The sequence below is a fragment of the Lycium barbarum genome, chromosome 10 (genome assembly GCF_019175385.1).
Source record: "Lycium barbarum isolate Lr01 chromosome 10, ASM1917538v2, whole genome shotgun sequence".
NCBI classification, from domain to species: domain Eukaryota; kingdom Viridiplantae; phylum Streptophyta; class Magnoliopsida; order Solanales; family Solanaceae; genus Lycium; species Lycium barbarum.
In genome coordinates, this window is record NC_083346.1 from 17,431,078 (window position 1) to 17,446,256 (window position 15,179).

At 33.2% G+C, this 15,179-nt stretch overlaps 2 protein-coding genes across 4 annotated transcripts; both read left to right on the forward strand.

Annotated features, from left to right (window-relative positions):
• The first annotated feature begins 616 nt into the window (after positions 1 to 616).
• On the forward strand, positions 617 to 4,638 carry LOC132614875 (fibrillin-5, chloroplastic). Of its 2 annotated transcripts, XM_060329426.1 has the most exons (7): positions 619 to 1,028; positions 1,367 to 1,482; positions 1,599 to 1,721; positions 2,141 to 2,239; positions 2,374 to 2,418; positions 4,185 to 4,258; positions 4,381 to 4,638. In XM_060329426.1, exons 1-7 carry the CDS (start codon positions 788 to 790, stop codon positions 4,463 to 4,465), a joined length of 783 nt encoding a protein of 260 aa, XP_060185409.1. In that variant the 5' UTR covers positions 619 to 787; the 3' UTR covers positions 4,466 to 4,638. The 2 variants fall into 2 exon arrangements, with proteins under 2 accessions (XP_060185410.1, XP_060185409.1); XM_060329427.1 differs by lacking the exon at positions 4,185 to 4,258 and having other exon boundaries at positions 617 to 1,028; positions 4,342 to 4,638.
• A 7,126-nt stretch (positions 4,639 to 11,764) lies between these two features.
• Positions 11,765 to 14,851, forward strand: LOC132614874 (actin-7). Of its 2 annotated transcripts, XM_060329425.1 has the most exons (6): positions 11,765 to 11,859; positions 12,893 to 12,963; positions 13,105 to 13,498; positions 13,576 to 14,189; positions 14,298 to 14,364; positions 14,443 to 14,851. In XM_060329425.1, exons 2-5 carry the CDS (start codon positions 12,904 to 12,906, stop codon positions 14,361 to 14,363), a joined length of 1,134 nt encoding a protein of 377 aa, XP_060185408.1. In that variant the 5' UTR covers positions 11,765 to 11,859; positions 12,893 to 12,903; the 3' UTR covers position 14,364; positions 14,443 to 14,851. The 2 variants fall into 2 exon arrangements, with proteins under 2 accessions (XP_060185408.1, XP_060185407.1); XM_060329424.1 differs by having other exon boundaries at positions 14,298 to 14,851.
• Positions 14,852 to 15,179: the final 328 nt, after the last annotated feature.

Genomic DNA, 15,179 nt, shown 5'->3' on the forward strand with positions numbered 1-15,179 from the left:
TATTTATATTCCCTCTGTCCATTCTTACTTGTATGTATTAAATTGGCACACCCCTTAAGGAGTCATAAATAGAAAAATGATTTTACTGTATCACCCTTAACTATTAGTCATGTAATTATTGAAATCAATCAAACATACTTTAAAAGTTGTGCAGCAGCAAATCTTTGAAGTTTTCAACCTAATAATTATTAGTAAGGGAAAAACAGATATGAAATGGTAAATTATATCTTAGTAATCCAAATTGGACAAGTAAAAATGGACACTTATTTTTAGTGTCGAGGACAAGTAAAAATAGACAGAGGGACTTTGTCCCAATTTATCTGATACATTTTCTTTTTAATCTATCCAAAAAAGAATGATACATTTTTATATTTAGATATAATTTAATTCAACTTCCCTTTTTACTCTTAATGAAACGATTTAAGGCCACATAAATTTCTATGGCTTGTTTTAGATCACAAGTTATAAAAAATTCCTTTTCTTTCTTAAACTCTGTGTCTAATCAAACTATATCACATAAATCGAGACGGAGCGATCATCATCTCATACATGTATTGGAGGGAAGCTAACAATAGAATAAAATAATTGAAATATGCGTGCTGGACTCCATATAATTTTTTATTTCCTTAAAAAATTGCAAGCCGAAATTTCTATGCCAAACAGAACCACAAGGATGAGATAGACATCTGTTATGTCTTTGAATCGTCTTCTTCATAAAAAGGCCTAATGTTTTTTTCTTTTTAAAAAGAGCAGTCACATAAAGAGAGCTCCATATCAGATTGGTCCTATGGCCACAAAGTTATTAATGAAGCCTCAAATCACAGTTTCACAGCTGTCTCCTCCATTACCAAACACCACTGAAATGATAAGAAGTAGTCTCTCAGCCACTAATATTATTAATAGTACAAGAAACTTTAACAAGATGTCAAGATTTGGGCAGAGGACCATTTGTGCTGCAGAACAACAACATGTTGAGGTTTCACAATCTGCTTCACAAATCAAGATTCAACTCTATGATGCACTCCAAGGTATTGCTTCTAAACGGGGAAACAAGTGCTATTGAAATGCTGGGAAACTTTCTATTTTCCGTTTGAAAATTCTACTATTTTTTCTAATTGATTTCTGTGAGAATAACCACTGGATATTTTTCCGTGGGTAATAGCGATTTTCTATGAGGAGATCATAATGTCGGAATTGTTTATGTGTGGCGATTAAATATAAATGAATTATTAAATTATATATTCTTATTTCATATTTTATTACATCAAATTATATTATGTGATAAATAGAGATAAGAATACATAGTTTATTTATCTATATAATCATGTGTATTTATATTAATGTGTTTGTTGAAAATATTGTTTAGGAATTAACAGAGGAATTTTTGGAGTATCATCTGATAAGAAATCTGAAATTGAAGAGCTGGTCAAGCAACTAGAGTCTCAAAATCCAATTCCTGAACCAACCTTATCTCTAGATAAGGTGACGTGGTATTGTGCCATACCATAAATTTAGTTTATTTTTTTCACATACAATTCCGAATTGTATGAATTAATTGCTGTGCATTTCTGATAAAATATATGATTTCATACATGTAGGTTGCTGGAAGTTGGAGGCTTATATACAGTACTATAAGCATTTTAGGATCAAAAAGAACAAAACTAGGATTAAGAGATTTTATCACACTAGGGGATTTATATCAGAATATTGATATTTCTGAGGTATGTTTTGTTATTTCCTTTGGTACATTATGCATATTTAAATTTTTAGTATAAAATTAAAATATTAAAAAAAATTACATTCTTAAACTTTATGCATAGTTAGATTAAAACACATAAAATGAAACAAAGGAAGTATTATATCACATAGTATTAAGTACTACTCCCTCCGTCCCAAAAAGATTGTCCTCTTTTGATTTGACACAAAGTTTAAGAAATAAAGAAAAACTTTTGAAATGTGTGGTCGAAAACAAATCTTAGATATTTGTGTGATTGTAAATTATCTCATAAAGTTAAATTATTTCTAAATATAAAAATGTGACAATCTTTTTGGGACAGACTAAAAAGGAAATAAGGACAATTTATTTATTATTTTTGTCATTTTTCAACTAATTGAAACATTTTAATGATGATAAATGGAGGGAAAAGCTGTGAACGTGATCAAGTTTAATGCCAGAGGATTAAGTTTATTGAATGGAGAGCTAAGGATTGAAGCCTCCTTCAAGATTGCATCCAAATCAGTTGAGATTACTCTGCTTTTTTTTTTTTCTTTTTTTTTTTCCTTCATAAAATTGATGATCACAATATTTTAGGAATGCACAATTTTATTAATTGCTTCTTCCTGGTTTTTATTTTATTTTTATTTTCAATGTAGAGAGTTGACATTTTCTACAACAATTCTGCAATAACACCAGACCAGGTATGGATTAATTACGTTTCCTTCATTGCAAAAAGTTATTCCCAATTAACTTCATAAGTGAAAAACAAAACTATTTTTGTCCATTTTTTTTTTCAAAAGAATGTTTGTCCAACTTCATTTCTTCCTTTCTTTCAAGGCAAAAGACATAGATTGACCCTAAACTATACCCGAAATCTCGATATCACACTCAAACTATTAAGATGACCTATTACACAACTAAACATTTAAAAAGTGATTTTTTTTACCCCCTGAAAACTGATGTGGCATAAAATATAAAAATAATTTAAAATAGGCACAATTTATTTACCTTTTTATGTTTTTTTTTTGCTAAATATAGATATTTAGGATCCCCTCTAATCCCCCCCCCCCCCCCCCCCCCCCCCCCTCTTCATCTCCATAAAGAACAACAACATCACTACCGCCCTCTACACCCCCACCACCTCGCCCCCCCGGCCCTCCCTCACTGCCACCTCAACTTATCTTAAAAATCGAACTTTCCCATTAACTTTGAACAATAGTCATTCTCCCCCCTTTATGTCAATTGACTTTTCTAAATGTTTATTTGACCCTTATATTATAAATTTTTGTCTGTTTGTACTTCTTTAAATTGTGAACTTTTTTTAACCTTTTTTATGTAATAGAATTACCTATCGAAATAATATTATTTTGAACAAAAAAAGAAATGTGAGAAATAGCGATTAAGTGTATAAGTTAATGACGATGTATAATGAAATAAATGAGCAAAATTGTAAAAATAAGTTTATTAATAGCAAGCACAAAGCTAATATCTATTTACACAATCGTAAATATATATATAAAAAAAAAAGTGAGAAATTTATAAGCTTGTTTCAATGTAGGTAGCAAGAAAAATAGTTATAAGAATAGCGGTAATTTTATAACAAGTTCCAAAAGATTATCTATTTGTGTTGTAAATTTATTTTAAATTAAAATTAAGAAAATATGATATTAATGATAATTAAAACTAGTTTATCTACAAAGACAACAACAAATAAGAGAGTTGTAGAATTTTAGTTATACATACATGTATGCACACATTTACATACATAGATACATACATACATGAAAATTATAAAAAGATTATTCTACGTGTAATGTTGATGATATAAAAGAACTACAGTATAATAAATTATAAAATTATTTAAACTATAGATAAAACACCTAAGTAAAAATATATTATATAGTATAAATATATAATGTATTACATAGATGAAGGATTAATGATGTCAAAGGCATAATAGATATTGCATAACATAAAGGAGGGAGAATGATTATTGTTCAAAGTTGAAGAGGGAGTTTGATTTTTAAGGTAATGCTAGGGTGTAAATGATTTTCTTAATGAAATTGATAATGTAAATGGTAGAACAGAACATGCACATGTGGTTATGGCAGGATAAAAAGTAGATCTAAGGAATAATTGCCACCTTTTATATTTTTAAAATCAAATGTAAGGATTTTTTTAGTACTTTTCATTGTAATCTTTAGCTTTTAAAATTAGTTTCCTAAAGACAATTTTTTTCGTGTCTGCAATCATCCTCCAAAAAATTAATAGAACTAATGATACTTTTTGGACGGAATTATGCACTGTGTATTTTTGCTTGAGTTGTACAATATAAAAGTCTCATATACCGTTCTCAGAAGGGAAATTTTACCTATCTCAATAGATTTATTATTGGTTCGAAGAATGTCATGAGCTCTTTTTCTAGAAGAGAAAAGCTAACAAAGTTTTACGATCAAAATTGGAACAGTTGATGAACGTGTTTAAGAAAAACTACGATCTTCTTCTTGGCATCTTCAACCCTGAAGGCTGGCTTGAAATTACGTATCCTTTAATTAGTTTTAAGCTTTAAAATAATACGTTTTTTTTTTATTTTGTATCTTACGTTGCTAACTTAAAATGGACAGAGAGGAGAAATCTGTTATCCTTGATCTGAAAAAATGCAGATACGTTGATGAGAATTCGAGGATAGGCAGAGATGACAAGGGCAACATTTTTGTCTTGGAGAGATCACAGAAGGATAAACTTTGAGAATTAATGATGTAGACTTAATTAGTTCCCATGTCTTTTCCCTGTATGTAATATGTATAAATCCCAATACATATTTGCCTAACGTTTATGCCGGATCTTAAAATTTGTCCATTTAATTCATGGGTCCCACAAGATTCTAGCTGTTGAAATACAATAAAACATTTATGCCTAAACTTGCTTTTCTATTTTAATTTCCAATCCAGCAACCCAATTACAAAATAAAGGATTAAATGATTAAATTAGACAAAACAGTACCTAGCCAAACAAAATGGAATTAACAAATAATAAGATGAAGATACTGTATCCAACTAAACCCCTTTTACTATTATCCAATTTAAATCTTCAACTCACTGTTATCTTTAATAGAGGCTTCAAATCATACATATATTCAACAATTATATCAAACAAGCAAGAGCAACGTAAACAATTAAAACACGAAGCTAATCAAAACAAGACAAGAAAGGGAAAAATGAACCTCAATCAGATAGATATACACCAAAGGTGTTCAGCAAAACGGAACTCCGGCAAACGAAATCTGACCCGACAATTTTTGAACGGCTACAAGGAGCCTGTTTGGATGGGCTTATGCTTATAAGCTGTAAAAAAAATAACTTGGGGTAGTCTAATTTATTTTTTTAACTTATAAAAAACAGATTATAAGCTGCTTTAGATAAACTAAGTTAAATGCACCCAATTATTTTTTTGAGCTTATTTTAAACACAAAATAACTTTAAGTTGGCCAGCCAAACACTCAAAAAATTTGAAAACAGCTTATAAGCAACTTATAAGTCAATCCAAACGGGCTCAAGGCCTCAAACGGAAAACCCCAACCGGAAACTCGACTGAGAACATCAGCTTACGAACACGAAAACTGAAAACCCAACTCAAAGATCTTCATTGAAACTCATCAGAAAGGGGCTGATTGCTGCTGATTTTCGTGACTGTTTTAGGTGTTTTAGTGGCGGTTCATTGAGGGGTTGGTGTTTGGACGGAAAAATAGGGGAAGGGTGGTATTTTGGTCGTTGATTTTTGGTGTGGAAATGAAGATGGTGATGAGGTGTATGGACAGTGGTGTTAATGGAGGTGGTGACGGAGTGTGAAATAGTGGTGTTTGGTTGCCGTTTTTTATGGGGGTTTTCCGGTGGTTGCCGATGGTGGAGATGGAGGTCGTGACCGCTTATGGCAATGCTGTCACAATATATATGAAGTGATAAAAGAAAAATGCATAATTTTAGCTTAGTCCTATGGCAAAATATTATTAAGCAGCCTGGAGTTTGGTCTTTTTTCCTTATAGTGTATCCTTTTATAAATCAAAATAAAAGCCTGTGGAGAAACATATAGTTATGCTATTTGTAAGGCACATTTGTTTACTAAATTAATCTTTACTGCCGTAAATATTACTCCATCTATCAACAATTACTCAAAACAAAATGCTAAAGATACATATCAGATTTATCAACACAAGGCTGATGGTTCTTCTTAATTGTGAAATATGATGCAAGTGAACTATCCACTAAAAATTGTCATAAAGTATCGTTCGATGCAGTTGATCAATTTACCACTCAATCACATGCCATTTTGTCATTGTTTGATTTTGATTTATTGACTTAGTTCGAAATCATGTATCTACTTATAATATATTTTTTCAACTATTAGATAGTTTTGTAGCACGTTGTTTCAAACGTTTTCTAGGAAAAGAAGGGACCGCTTTATTTAAATATATTTCACAATGCCATAATTTATAACATGTGTTGCCTATGCATCTAGTATTTTGCGTTATCCATTTAGTTTCGCCTAGGCACACAATCCTCTTTCTTTTTTCAAGTGTCATGACCCAAAATCACTGTGATTGGCACTCAACACTCTACCCGCAGCGAGCGAACCAATCCCATATGATATGACCCAACCATATGCACATAACTCAACATTCAAGTTCCACTATGAAAACCAAGCATGAAACAATGTTTCAGGACCCCAAATTGGGTTGTAAAGTAATTGACATCTGACATTTATTATCCGTCAAGTAAATCATGAACTAGTTGATTTATAATTTCTGATACTTTCAACGTAAGAAATTAATAACTAAAAAACATTATTATTAGTAATGTTTGGAATACTGAATAAAAACTCAACATAATAACGTCAAAAAACTAAACTGATCGACAATCACCAGCCTCTAAAACTAAAATTTTGAATGCATAAGCTATGACATTTCCCGAATATAGTATGAAAGTTTAAGAATTAGTTCATAATTTAAAAGAGTCTACTACCGCTGAAAGAAATCAATGGAGTTTGGGAACTAGATAACAAAGTGTAGAATTAATTATGAACCTCATATCTTACATTCCTAACACCTGCCACACGATATAGTATGTCGGCCAAACCGACTAAGTACCACCTATAGGGCACCCAGTAAGTCCCGTTGACAACCCATGAAACAAGACTAACCTAGGATAAATAATTACAACAAAATGTAGTGAAGTAAATGAAGCCATTCATTTAACCAGCACTGAATTTAATAAGCCGAAACTGAGTCATGAAATCTAAGCTATGCATTGAAGCTGAATTTAACCGAAGACATGTATTTTAAAAAAGTTTAACAAACAATGACATTTGCAAGTGTGGGAATAGTTGGCCTACCCCTAGCCCTGACGGTATTCACACTTGGGGAGGTTTGTCACCTCTTCTAAGTTGAATATAAACGTGTTAGTACCTATAAGTGTTGGGTCACTAGTTCTAGCCTTTATAGCACTCACATCCTGGGGAGGTTGGCTACTTCTCCAAAATCGTACATGACCACATTATCTAAATATGAGACGAGACTGAGCAACACTAACAATTGCATACATTACAAGTAATTAAATCAAAACATGCAGTCTAATTACTTGTTGACAATCTGGGATAACTGATTAAGCATATCCACATGGTTGGGTTCTTTACTTAAAATGCTTACTAGAAAGTACAAACATATATGATTCAATTTTATAAGTAGACAATCTATCAAACATGTAGTATGTATTTTCTAGTCAACTTCTTAACTTAGGGAAGTAAGCCTCAAGTTAACCTCAAGCTAGTTGTCCACGTCTTTTTTCACCAACCTCGTATTCAACACTTCATAATCTACATTTATGAAATTTAAAAATGTTATTCCAATGACTCATTAAACTCAGTTCTCCTAGCAAGGTCTTATATAGCCTTTTATGGGTTTTCATCATTTTTCACCCTTATGTCTCATAAATTTCATAGCTAATAGTGGTTAGCTGTTATAAAGCGATTGACTTTAATATGAGAGAGTAGCGGAACTTACTTTGAGCAAAGTCCTCACAAAAATCTAGATTTTGAGTCTTGAAGAATTCCTTTTGATTCTCTGTGGAAGCCTAAGATTTTGAAATTAATAGGTCTTAAATAATGTGACTTCATCAGATTTAACACGAATTTATGGTAAAAATATTACCTTGGGGTTGCGATTGAACCCTTGCTTGTTTCCTTCTCCAAATTGCTCTCAAAGATGTGCGGAAATACTATATTTTCTCTTTACTTGAAATCCATTGAATTTTTCATAATTTCGGTCAGAATGCTCTGCGACCCTAGGACCAGCGCCCAAACAGGTGTGGCGCACTCCAAATGCGCGGGGAAGGATCTCACGACTCTCTTCGCTACCCTTCGTATTTATCGAGCTGCAAGGGGTGACACTAGGCCCTGCAGTTTGTTACTTTGTTCCTTTTTTGTAGTTTTCTCTTGTCATTCGTCCCCCCGGTCTACGTAGTCTATATTCAACTTAGTGTAATTTAAAGGTGACGGGATGTCATATTCTTCCCCTTTTATATGACATTCATTCTCGGGCTCGATTTTGGTCATGACTCGAAATTAAAGGACTTTTAATCTCAAATTTTGACTCAATTAAAATATTTCAAATTTGTGGCAGAGTTCTGTTCGTAACTGAACCATATACACATTTAAACCAGTCTTAACAACGAAAGCATACCGCACAAGGTGTTCAACTACACAACCAACAACATACTCAAGCACAAAATGCCAACTTACTGATTAACGATTCTAACTTTTACATGTCTCAACTATTTCATATCTACTTTTGCATAAGTAAAATTTTGTACTTGAAGCCTCGAACATGTAAGAATATTTGGCTCTTATGTCCTGCTGGGATTCTCAGGTAGCCTCCTCGTGTGGATGGTTACTCTACATAACTTTTACCGAAGCAACATCTTTAATTTGAAGCTTATGATCTTGTTTGTGTGCTATGTATGCTTACCTAGATCTGCGTGTAGAACAAGGTGTCATCAACTTTTATTTCTCATCTATAAATCACATGACTAGGATCGTTAAGGTATTATTTCGACATAGATACATACATACTGTATGTATTGAGAATAACTATGGTGGTAGTGCACGTCGGTATGTCACGAACCTTTGCTCATACTTCCTCATACTCAAGTGATGATGTGAGGAATCCCATATTTATTTTTTCATAACAACTGGATGTTCATGTAACGCGCGGTCTGGTGAACACGTTCGAATAGTATATTTATTATGATGATTCATCATGAAATTGACTATTTATTTAACGATGCTGGTTGCAACCTGTTCCAACCTTTTTTCTTTATTTAGGATTGGAATCGACTATGTGGATAGTAATTTTTAATTATCTTTTGAAAGTTACTATTTCACATTGTTATAGATAGAAAATTATACTCCCTCGTCCCAATTTAAGTGTCTTACTTTTCTTTTTGGCTTGTCCCAAAGAGAGTGTGTCTTTCTGTATTTAGTAAGTTTGACAATTCAACATCCTACATGACAAGTTTATAACCACAAGATTGAATAGACATTTTAGTACATTACACTCATCTTTAAATGTACATGACCTTAGATGAACGAGGACATAACCTTAGATAGGAGGGTATGAAGGACTCAGATTAGGGTAGAAGGCTAGTAGATAGTATCGTTTATCCTTTCATATTAGTAGTCGCATTATCGCGATATAAGTTCTTGTGCTTTGATTTCTGCTACTATCTGTTATTTTATGTACTTTGATTATCTAATTTTATATGTGATAGCTACTGCCCCTTTGCAATCTGCTTCATCATGACTTAGTCGTTTTCGTTATTTTCATTTCCATATTGCTTTGAATTTCTTGGCCTTATCTGATCTCTTTTTATGCTTTTTATTGAGCCGAGGTTCTTTCGGAAACAGCCGTCCTACCTTGGTAGGAGTAAGGTCTGCTTACACTCTATCCTCCCCAGACCCCACGTTGTGGGATTTTAGTGGGTTGTTGTTGTTGTTGTTGTACACTCATCTTTAAATTTAAGACCATAAGATTTAAAAATCTCTCTTTAATTTTTAAACTCAATGCTTAGTCAAACTAAGACACTTAAATTGGCACCGAGAGAGTATGTCACTAGTGTTAAAATTTACATAAATTGTTTTTTAAATTTGAGTAATTTTTGAAAAATTAATAAAACAATAAATACACATAAAATAAAATGAAAGGAGTATTGTAAAAAAGTTTTTTTTCCCCTTCTGATAAATGTATTGTAAAAAAGTTAAACTCAAAAGTAAAAGAAAAAGAAAAAGAAAAAGAATGTCAATGTGGAAAGAGGGCCGAACATACGGCTGAGATTAAATCGAACACGTCAAAAGAAGGTGCTTGAAAGGTTGTCAATGACAGGTTATACACACTCCTATCTTTCCTGTAATGGTTGAAATTATTCCCACGCCCATCAGGCAATTAAATATAGAAAAAATAAATAAATAAAGTTTCTATTTCAGTCCTTTAAAAATTCACAAAATATTCTTGCCGGAATTATGGTTGGCTGAGTTCACTTGTTTAATTGTTTTCTCACTTCTCACTTGTATAGTTGTATTGAATTAAACTTACCAAGTTACCTTTCTTTATATCTCATTTTAAGGTTTTCTTTTTGATAGTTATATATTTCATTAGTACAAAAATATGTTGAATTCTTGAATTGATTAGAGTCCGCTATAAAAGGTGGTCATTTTCTTGCAAAAGCTGGTTCAGGAATTAGCTGTAATATCAGTTCGAAATCGAAATCTTCACATGAAAATATTCCATTGTCCAAATACATATACATTGTTATCACTAAGTCATAATTAGTTAAATAAATATTTACATTTCAATTTATTACTTAATCATGTTAAATTAATATGATTTGGAGTTAATATTGAATCAAGTAATCTTTTACTTTTTTTCTTCCTATAAAGGTGTTATTTTATTTGATTAACTTGTTATTTTGTTGAAATTAAAATAATTCATGACAACGTACAACAACGATAATAATATACCTATTGTGATCCTACAAGTGGGTCTGGGGAGGGTGGGGACCCCAACCTACCTTTGTGAGATAGAGAGACTATTCTTGATAGACTTTCGGCTTAAGAATTTTTTTTTTCAAAACAGGTTTGAAAAATACGAAGGTAATAGAGCTATGATGAAAATATCGAGAAAGAGAAAGATATTGACATAAATAATAGTAAGAATAATCAAAGTAAATTAGTGTCGACATATTTGTCTCAAACACTTCTATTACATTTTTTTCAAAAAAAAATAATAATAGAGTACTAATTAACTTCAAAATTTGACATCAGAAAAAGAAACTTCACTACGTCTTAAAATTCGAAAATTAATAAATATAATTCTATGGACCGTAAAATTTGATTTAAAAGCTTGTCCTTATTGAAAAACTTTCCTTAGCATCTTAAGATTGAAGGGTATTCGTTTTGGAAAAAGGATATATATATAATTCATTTCAACTATGACATATTTTGAATTGCCGCCAGCAACATGTCCAGTATAATCGCGCAAAATTGGGCCTGAGAAGGTAGCGCGTACCCATACCTTACCCCTACTTTGTGGAAATAAAGAACCTATTTTCAAAAGACCCTCGACTGAAGTGTCACAAATCCAAGTAGCTATGAAAATGAATATAAGACAGTGAGATTATTTTGAATGGTTATAAATAAATAAGGAAAACAGAAAAGAAAATTTCACTTTTTCTTAGATTAGCTGGTCTAACAATTACTCCTACAGTAATAATTTATGGACCATAAAAATATGATTGAAAAGCTTGTCCTTTTTGAAAACTTTAGCATCTTAACGTTGAAGGCAAATCTGTCATTTGGTGTTGTTGCGCTTTTAAATTTCAAATTCAAAATTCCTACTTACTAGTACAACATTTACTGCAGTAATAAAATCTATTCATTTTAAAAAGAATTAAAAAAAAAAAATTAAATTGAGAGCCCTCCTTTTCTTTTTGTATATATAATACTTCCCCTCATTGTCTTAAGAATTCCTCATTTTGTATTCTCCATTTTCCCAAACAGCCTTTAGAGCCAAATTTCCCATCAACTCTCAGTTTCTGGTAAGTCAAGATCTGTTCTTTCTTATTTTTTTTATTGGATTGAGCTATGTGAAAATGCCAAGAAAATTGTGAGATGCATGTTGGTTTTTTGTTTTTGTTTTGAGATCTTTGTTGATGGGAAATGAGCATTTTTTATTTGTTGGGTGCAACTAGTTTTAGATGTAGTGAATCTTGGGTATTCAAATGTTGAATCTTTTTATGGTCAAATATAATTCTTGATGGGAAATGGGCATTTTTTATTTCTTGGATGCAACTAGTTAGATGTATAGAATCTTGGGTATTCAAAGGTTGAATCTTTTTATGGTTCTTGATTAATATAATTATGGATCTGATGAAGTGGATCTGTTGTGAAGTTGATCTGCTATGGATTTCTCTTGATCTGTAGCTTTCATGTGGTGACTTATCAATAAATCTTATAAATAAAAAGAAAAGAAAAAAGCTTTCTTTTTGTTGGAATTGGAATTGATTCTATCCTTTGTTTTTCTTGTTGAATTCCTGGATACTTTATATATCAACGAGATGTAGCTTAGTTGAAATCAGTGTGGAGTACAACAACAAAAAACTCAGTGTAATCCCACGAGGCCACGAGTGGGGTCTAGGGAGGGTAGTGTGTATGCAGATACTGAAAATGAGTGTGGAGTGTGAGGAAGTATTGAGTAATTTGATTTGATTGAGGAGTTTTGCCTGTTTTTTTTGGTTGGATTCAAGGAGAAGCTAAGTTATACAATGAGAAGTATGTGATGTAGTGTCATTTAGATTTGCTGGATTGATAGGTGAAACGTTCGAGTTTTAAGATAATATGACTCTGGATTCCCCTCTTAGCTATTTTGGGATGTTAATTGAGAAAGTATGCAATATATGACAATTTAGATTTGCTTGATTGATAGGTTAGGCATCCGAGTTGTAAGACATTTTCACTTTGGATTCCCTCTTATCTTCTTCTTTAAATACCTGTATGTACTTATCTTGCTGACTAGTTTATTACTATATATAGAAGAAGGATTGGTTATTAATGCTCTGTTTGTATTGGCAGTTGAATAGAAAATGGCTGACGGTGAGGATATTCAGCCCCTTGTTTGTGACAATGGAACTGGAATGGTGAAGGTCAGTTCTTATGTTTTTTGTCCTTTATGTTTCTCATAGATGGATTTATGATAGTTAAACATTTTATTAAAATGTATCGTGTCATATTCTTGAGGTGTTTTAAACCTTTTTGGTGAACAATTTGTTTTTTTTGCAATGTAGGCTGGATTTGCTGGTGATGATGCTCCTAGAGCAGTGTTCCCTAGTATTGTTGGTCGTCCCCGTCACACCGGTGTTATGGTTGGAATGGGACAGAAAGATGCATATGTTGGTGATGAAGCTCAATCCAAGAGGGGTATCTTGACCTTGAAATACCCAATTGAGCATGGTATTGTCAGCAACTGGGATGATATGGAGAAGATATGGCATCATACTTTCTACAATGAGCTTCGTGTTGCTCCTGAGGAACACCCTGTCCTGCTCACTGAAGCACCTCTCAACCCTAAGGCCAACAGAGAGAAAATGACCCAGATTATGTTTGAGACCTTCAATGTTCCCGCTATGTATGTTGCTATTCAGGCAGTGCTTTCCTTGTATGCTAGTGGTCGTACAACTGGTTAGTATCATCACTCCTCTCATGATCCAAATCTGACGTTATGTTTTGAATCTGACATTATGAGTATCTTTTGACAGGTATTGTGTTGGACTCTGGTGATGGTGTGAGTCACACTGTCCCCATCTACGAGGGTTACGCTTTGCCACATGCCATTCTTCGTTTGGATCTCGCTGGACGTGACCTAACGGATAACTTGATGAAGATCCTCACTGAGAGAGGTTACATGTTCACAACCACTGCTGAACGGGAAATTGTCCGTGACATGAAGGAAAAGCTTGCCTATGTGGCTCTTGACTATGAACAGGAGCTTGAAACTGCTAGGAGCAGCTCCTCCATCGAAAAGAACTATGAATTGCCAGATGGACAAGTTATTACCATCGGTGGTGAGAGGTTCCGTTGCCCAGAGGTCCTCTTCCAGCCATCCATGATCGGTATGGAAGCTGCAGGTATCCATGAAACTACCTACAATTCCATTATGAAGTGTGATGTTGATATCAGGAAGGACCTCTACGGTAACATTGTGCTCAGTGGTGGCTCAACTATGTTCCCTGGTATTGCTGATCGTATGAGCAAAGAAATCACCGCTTTGGCTCCCAGCAGCATGAAGATTAAGGTTGTTGCTCCACCTGAGAGAAAGTACAGTGTCTGGATTGGAGGATCCATCCTTGCATCCCTTAGCACATTCCAGCAGGCAAGCCTTTTTTTTTTAATCTTCTCTTTTCTATGTTTGTGCCAATTTTATTTAAGTTGCATTGCATTGTGTTGCTAAACCTAACTAGTTTTTTATGTGCTTAATCAGATGTGGATTTCAAAGGGTGAGTATGATGAGTCTGGTCCATCCATTGTCCACAGGAAGTGCTTCTAAGGTGCTGCTGCTATTTTTACTGTCTGTCGCGAGTTTCCTTTTTTTGTCCTTCCTGCTAAAGCTATTACGTCATCTACAGTGAACTCAGGTTTGCTGTTGTAGGCAAGTCTTTGAGATGGGGCTATGAAAGAAGGGAGATTAAGAACATTGTACTGCTGATACTATATCATGTTTCCAATGCAATGTGGTTTATATTCTGAACACATTTGATAGAGTGCAAGCCTCTTTTGTCTGGAAATATCCCTTCTTGAACTCTTAGGTTGTTTGTAGTTGGGGAGAGTGATTGTGTTGTTGTTGTTTATTATTTTGGGGTCTTTTCTTTCATTTTCTTGTTTTGCTATTCTATGGTACTTTTTTTTCTCTTGGGAACAAATATGTCAATATTTACTGAATGAGAATTTTTGTAGTAGTATTTTCAGACTTGGGAAATCACTTGTACTTTTTTGTGGATGTGGGGATCGAATTTTAGTGGTGATACGTTATTTTCATATCTGTTCTTTTGTGTTCTTTTATTGCAAGTGATGTCTTATTCTTCATGGCGTTTTCAGCAAACGTATGAGGCTATAAAGAAGCTAACCAGCCTTACCCTTATGGTGTACATAATTGGAGGGAATTAATTGAGTTTGGCTTTTGTTTGAGATGTGGGACAAGTTGTATATTGATAATCAATTTCTTGATGTACGTGTTTTTCGATTATAACAGATATTGACAGAAATATTAGGCTAGCCTTCAAATAGGAAGTTTCTAATCCAATTTGGACGTTAAAAGGATTATCAGATAGTATAACACAATTTCTTCAACTGTTCCTTTTGGACC

Excerpts from the sequence above, each read along its gene's own strand:
- LOC132614874 (XM_060329424.1), top strand. The coding sequence starts at position 12,904 with ATGGCTGACGGTGAGGATATTCAGCCCCTTGTTTGTGACAATGGAACT. Across the intron at positions 13,499-13,575 it reads TGCTAGTGGTCGTACAACTG|GTATTGTGTTGGACTCTGGT; the intron begins GTTAGTATCATC and ends ATCTTTTGACAG. Across the intron at positions 14,190-14,297 it reads CCCTTAGCACATTCCAGCAG|ATGTGGATTTCAAAGGGTGA; the intron begins GCAAGCCTTTTT and ends GTGCTTAATCAG.
- LOC132614875 (XM_060329426.1), top strand. The coding sequence starts at position 788 with ATGGCCACAAAGTTATTAATGAAGCCTCAAATCACAGTTTCACAGCTG. Across the intron at positions 1,722-2,140 it reads AGAATATTGATATTTCTGAG|GGAAAAGCTGTGAACGTGAT; the intron begins GTATGTTTTGTT and ends TGATAAATGGAG. Across the intron at positions 4,259-4,380 it reads GAAGGCTGGCTTGAAATTAC|ATACGTTGATGAGAATTCGA; the intron begins GTATCCTTTAAT and ends GAAAAAATGCAG.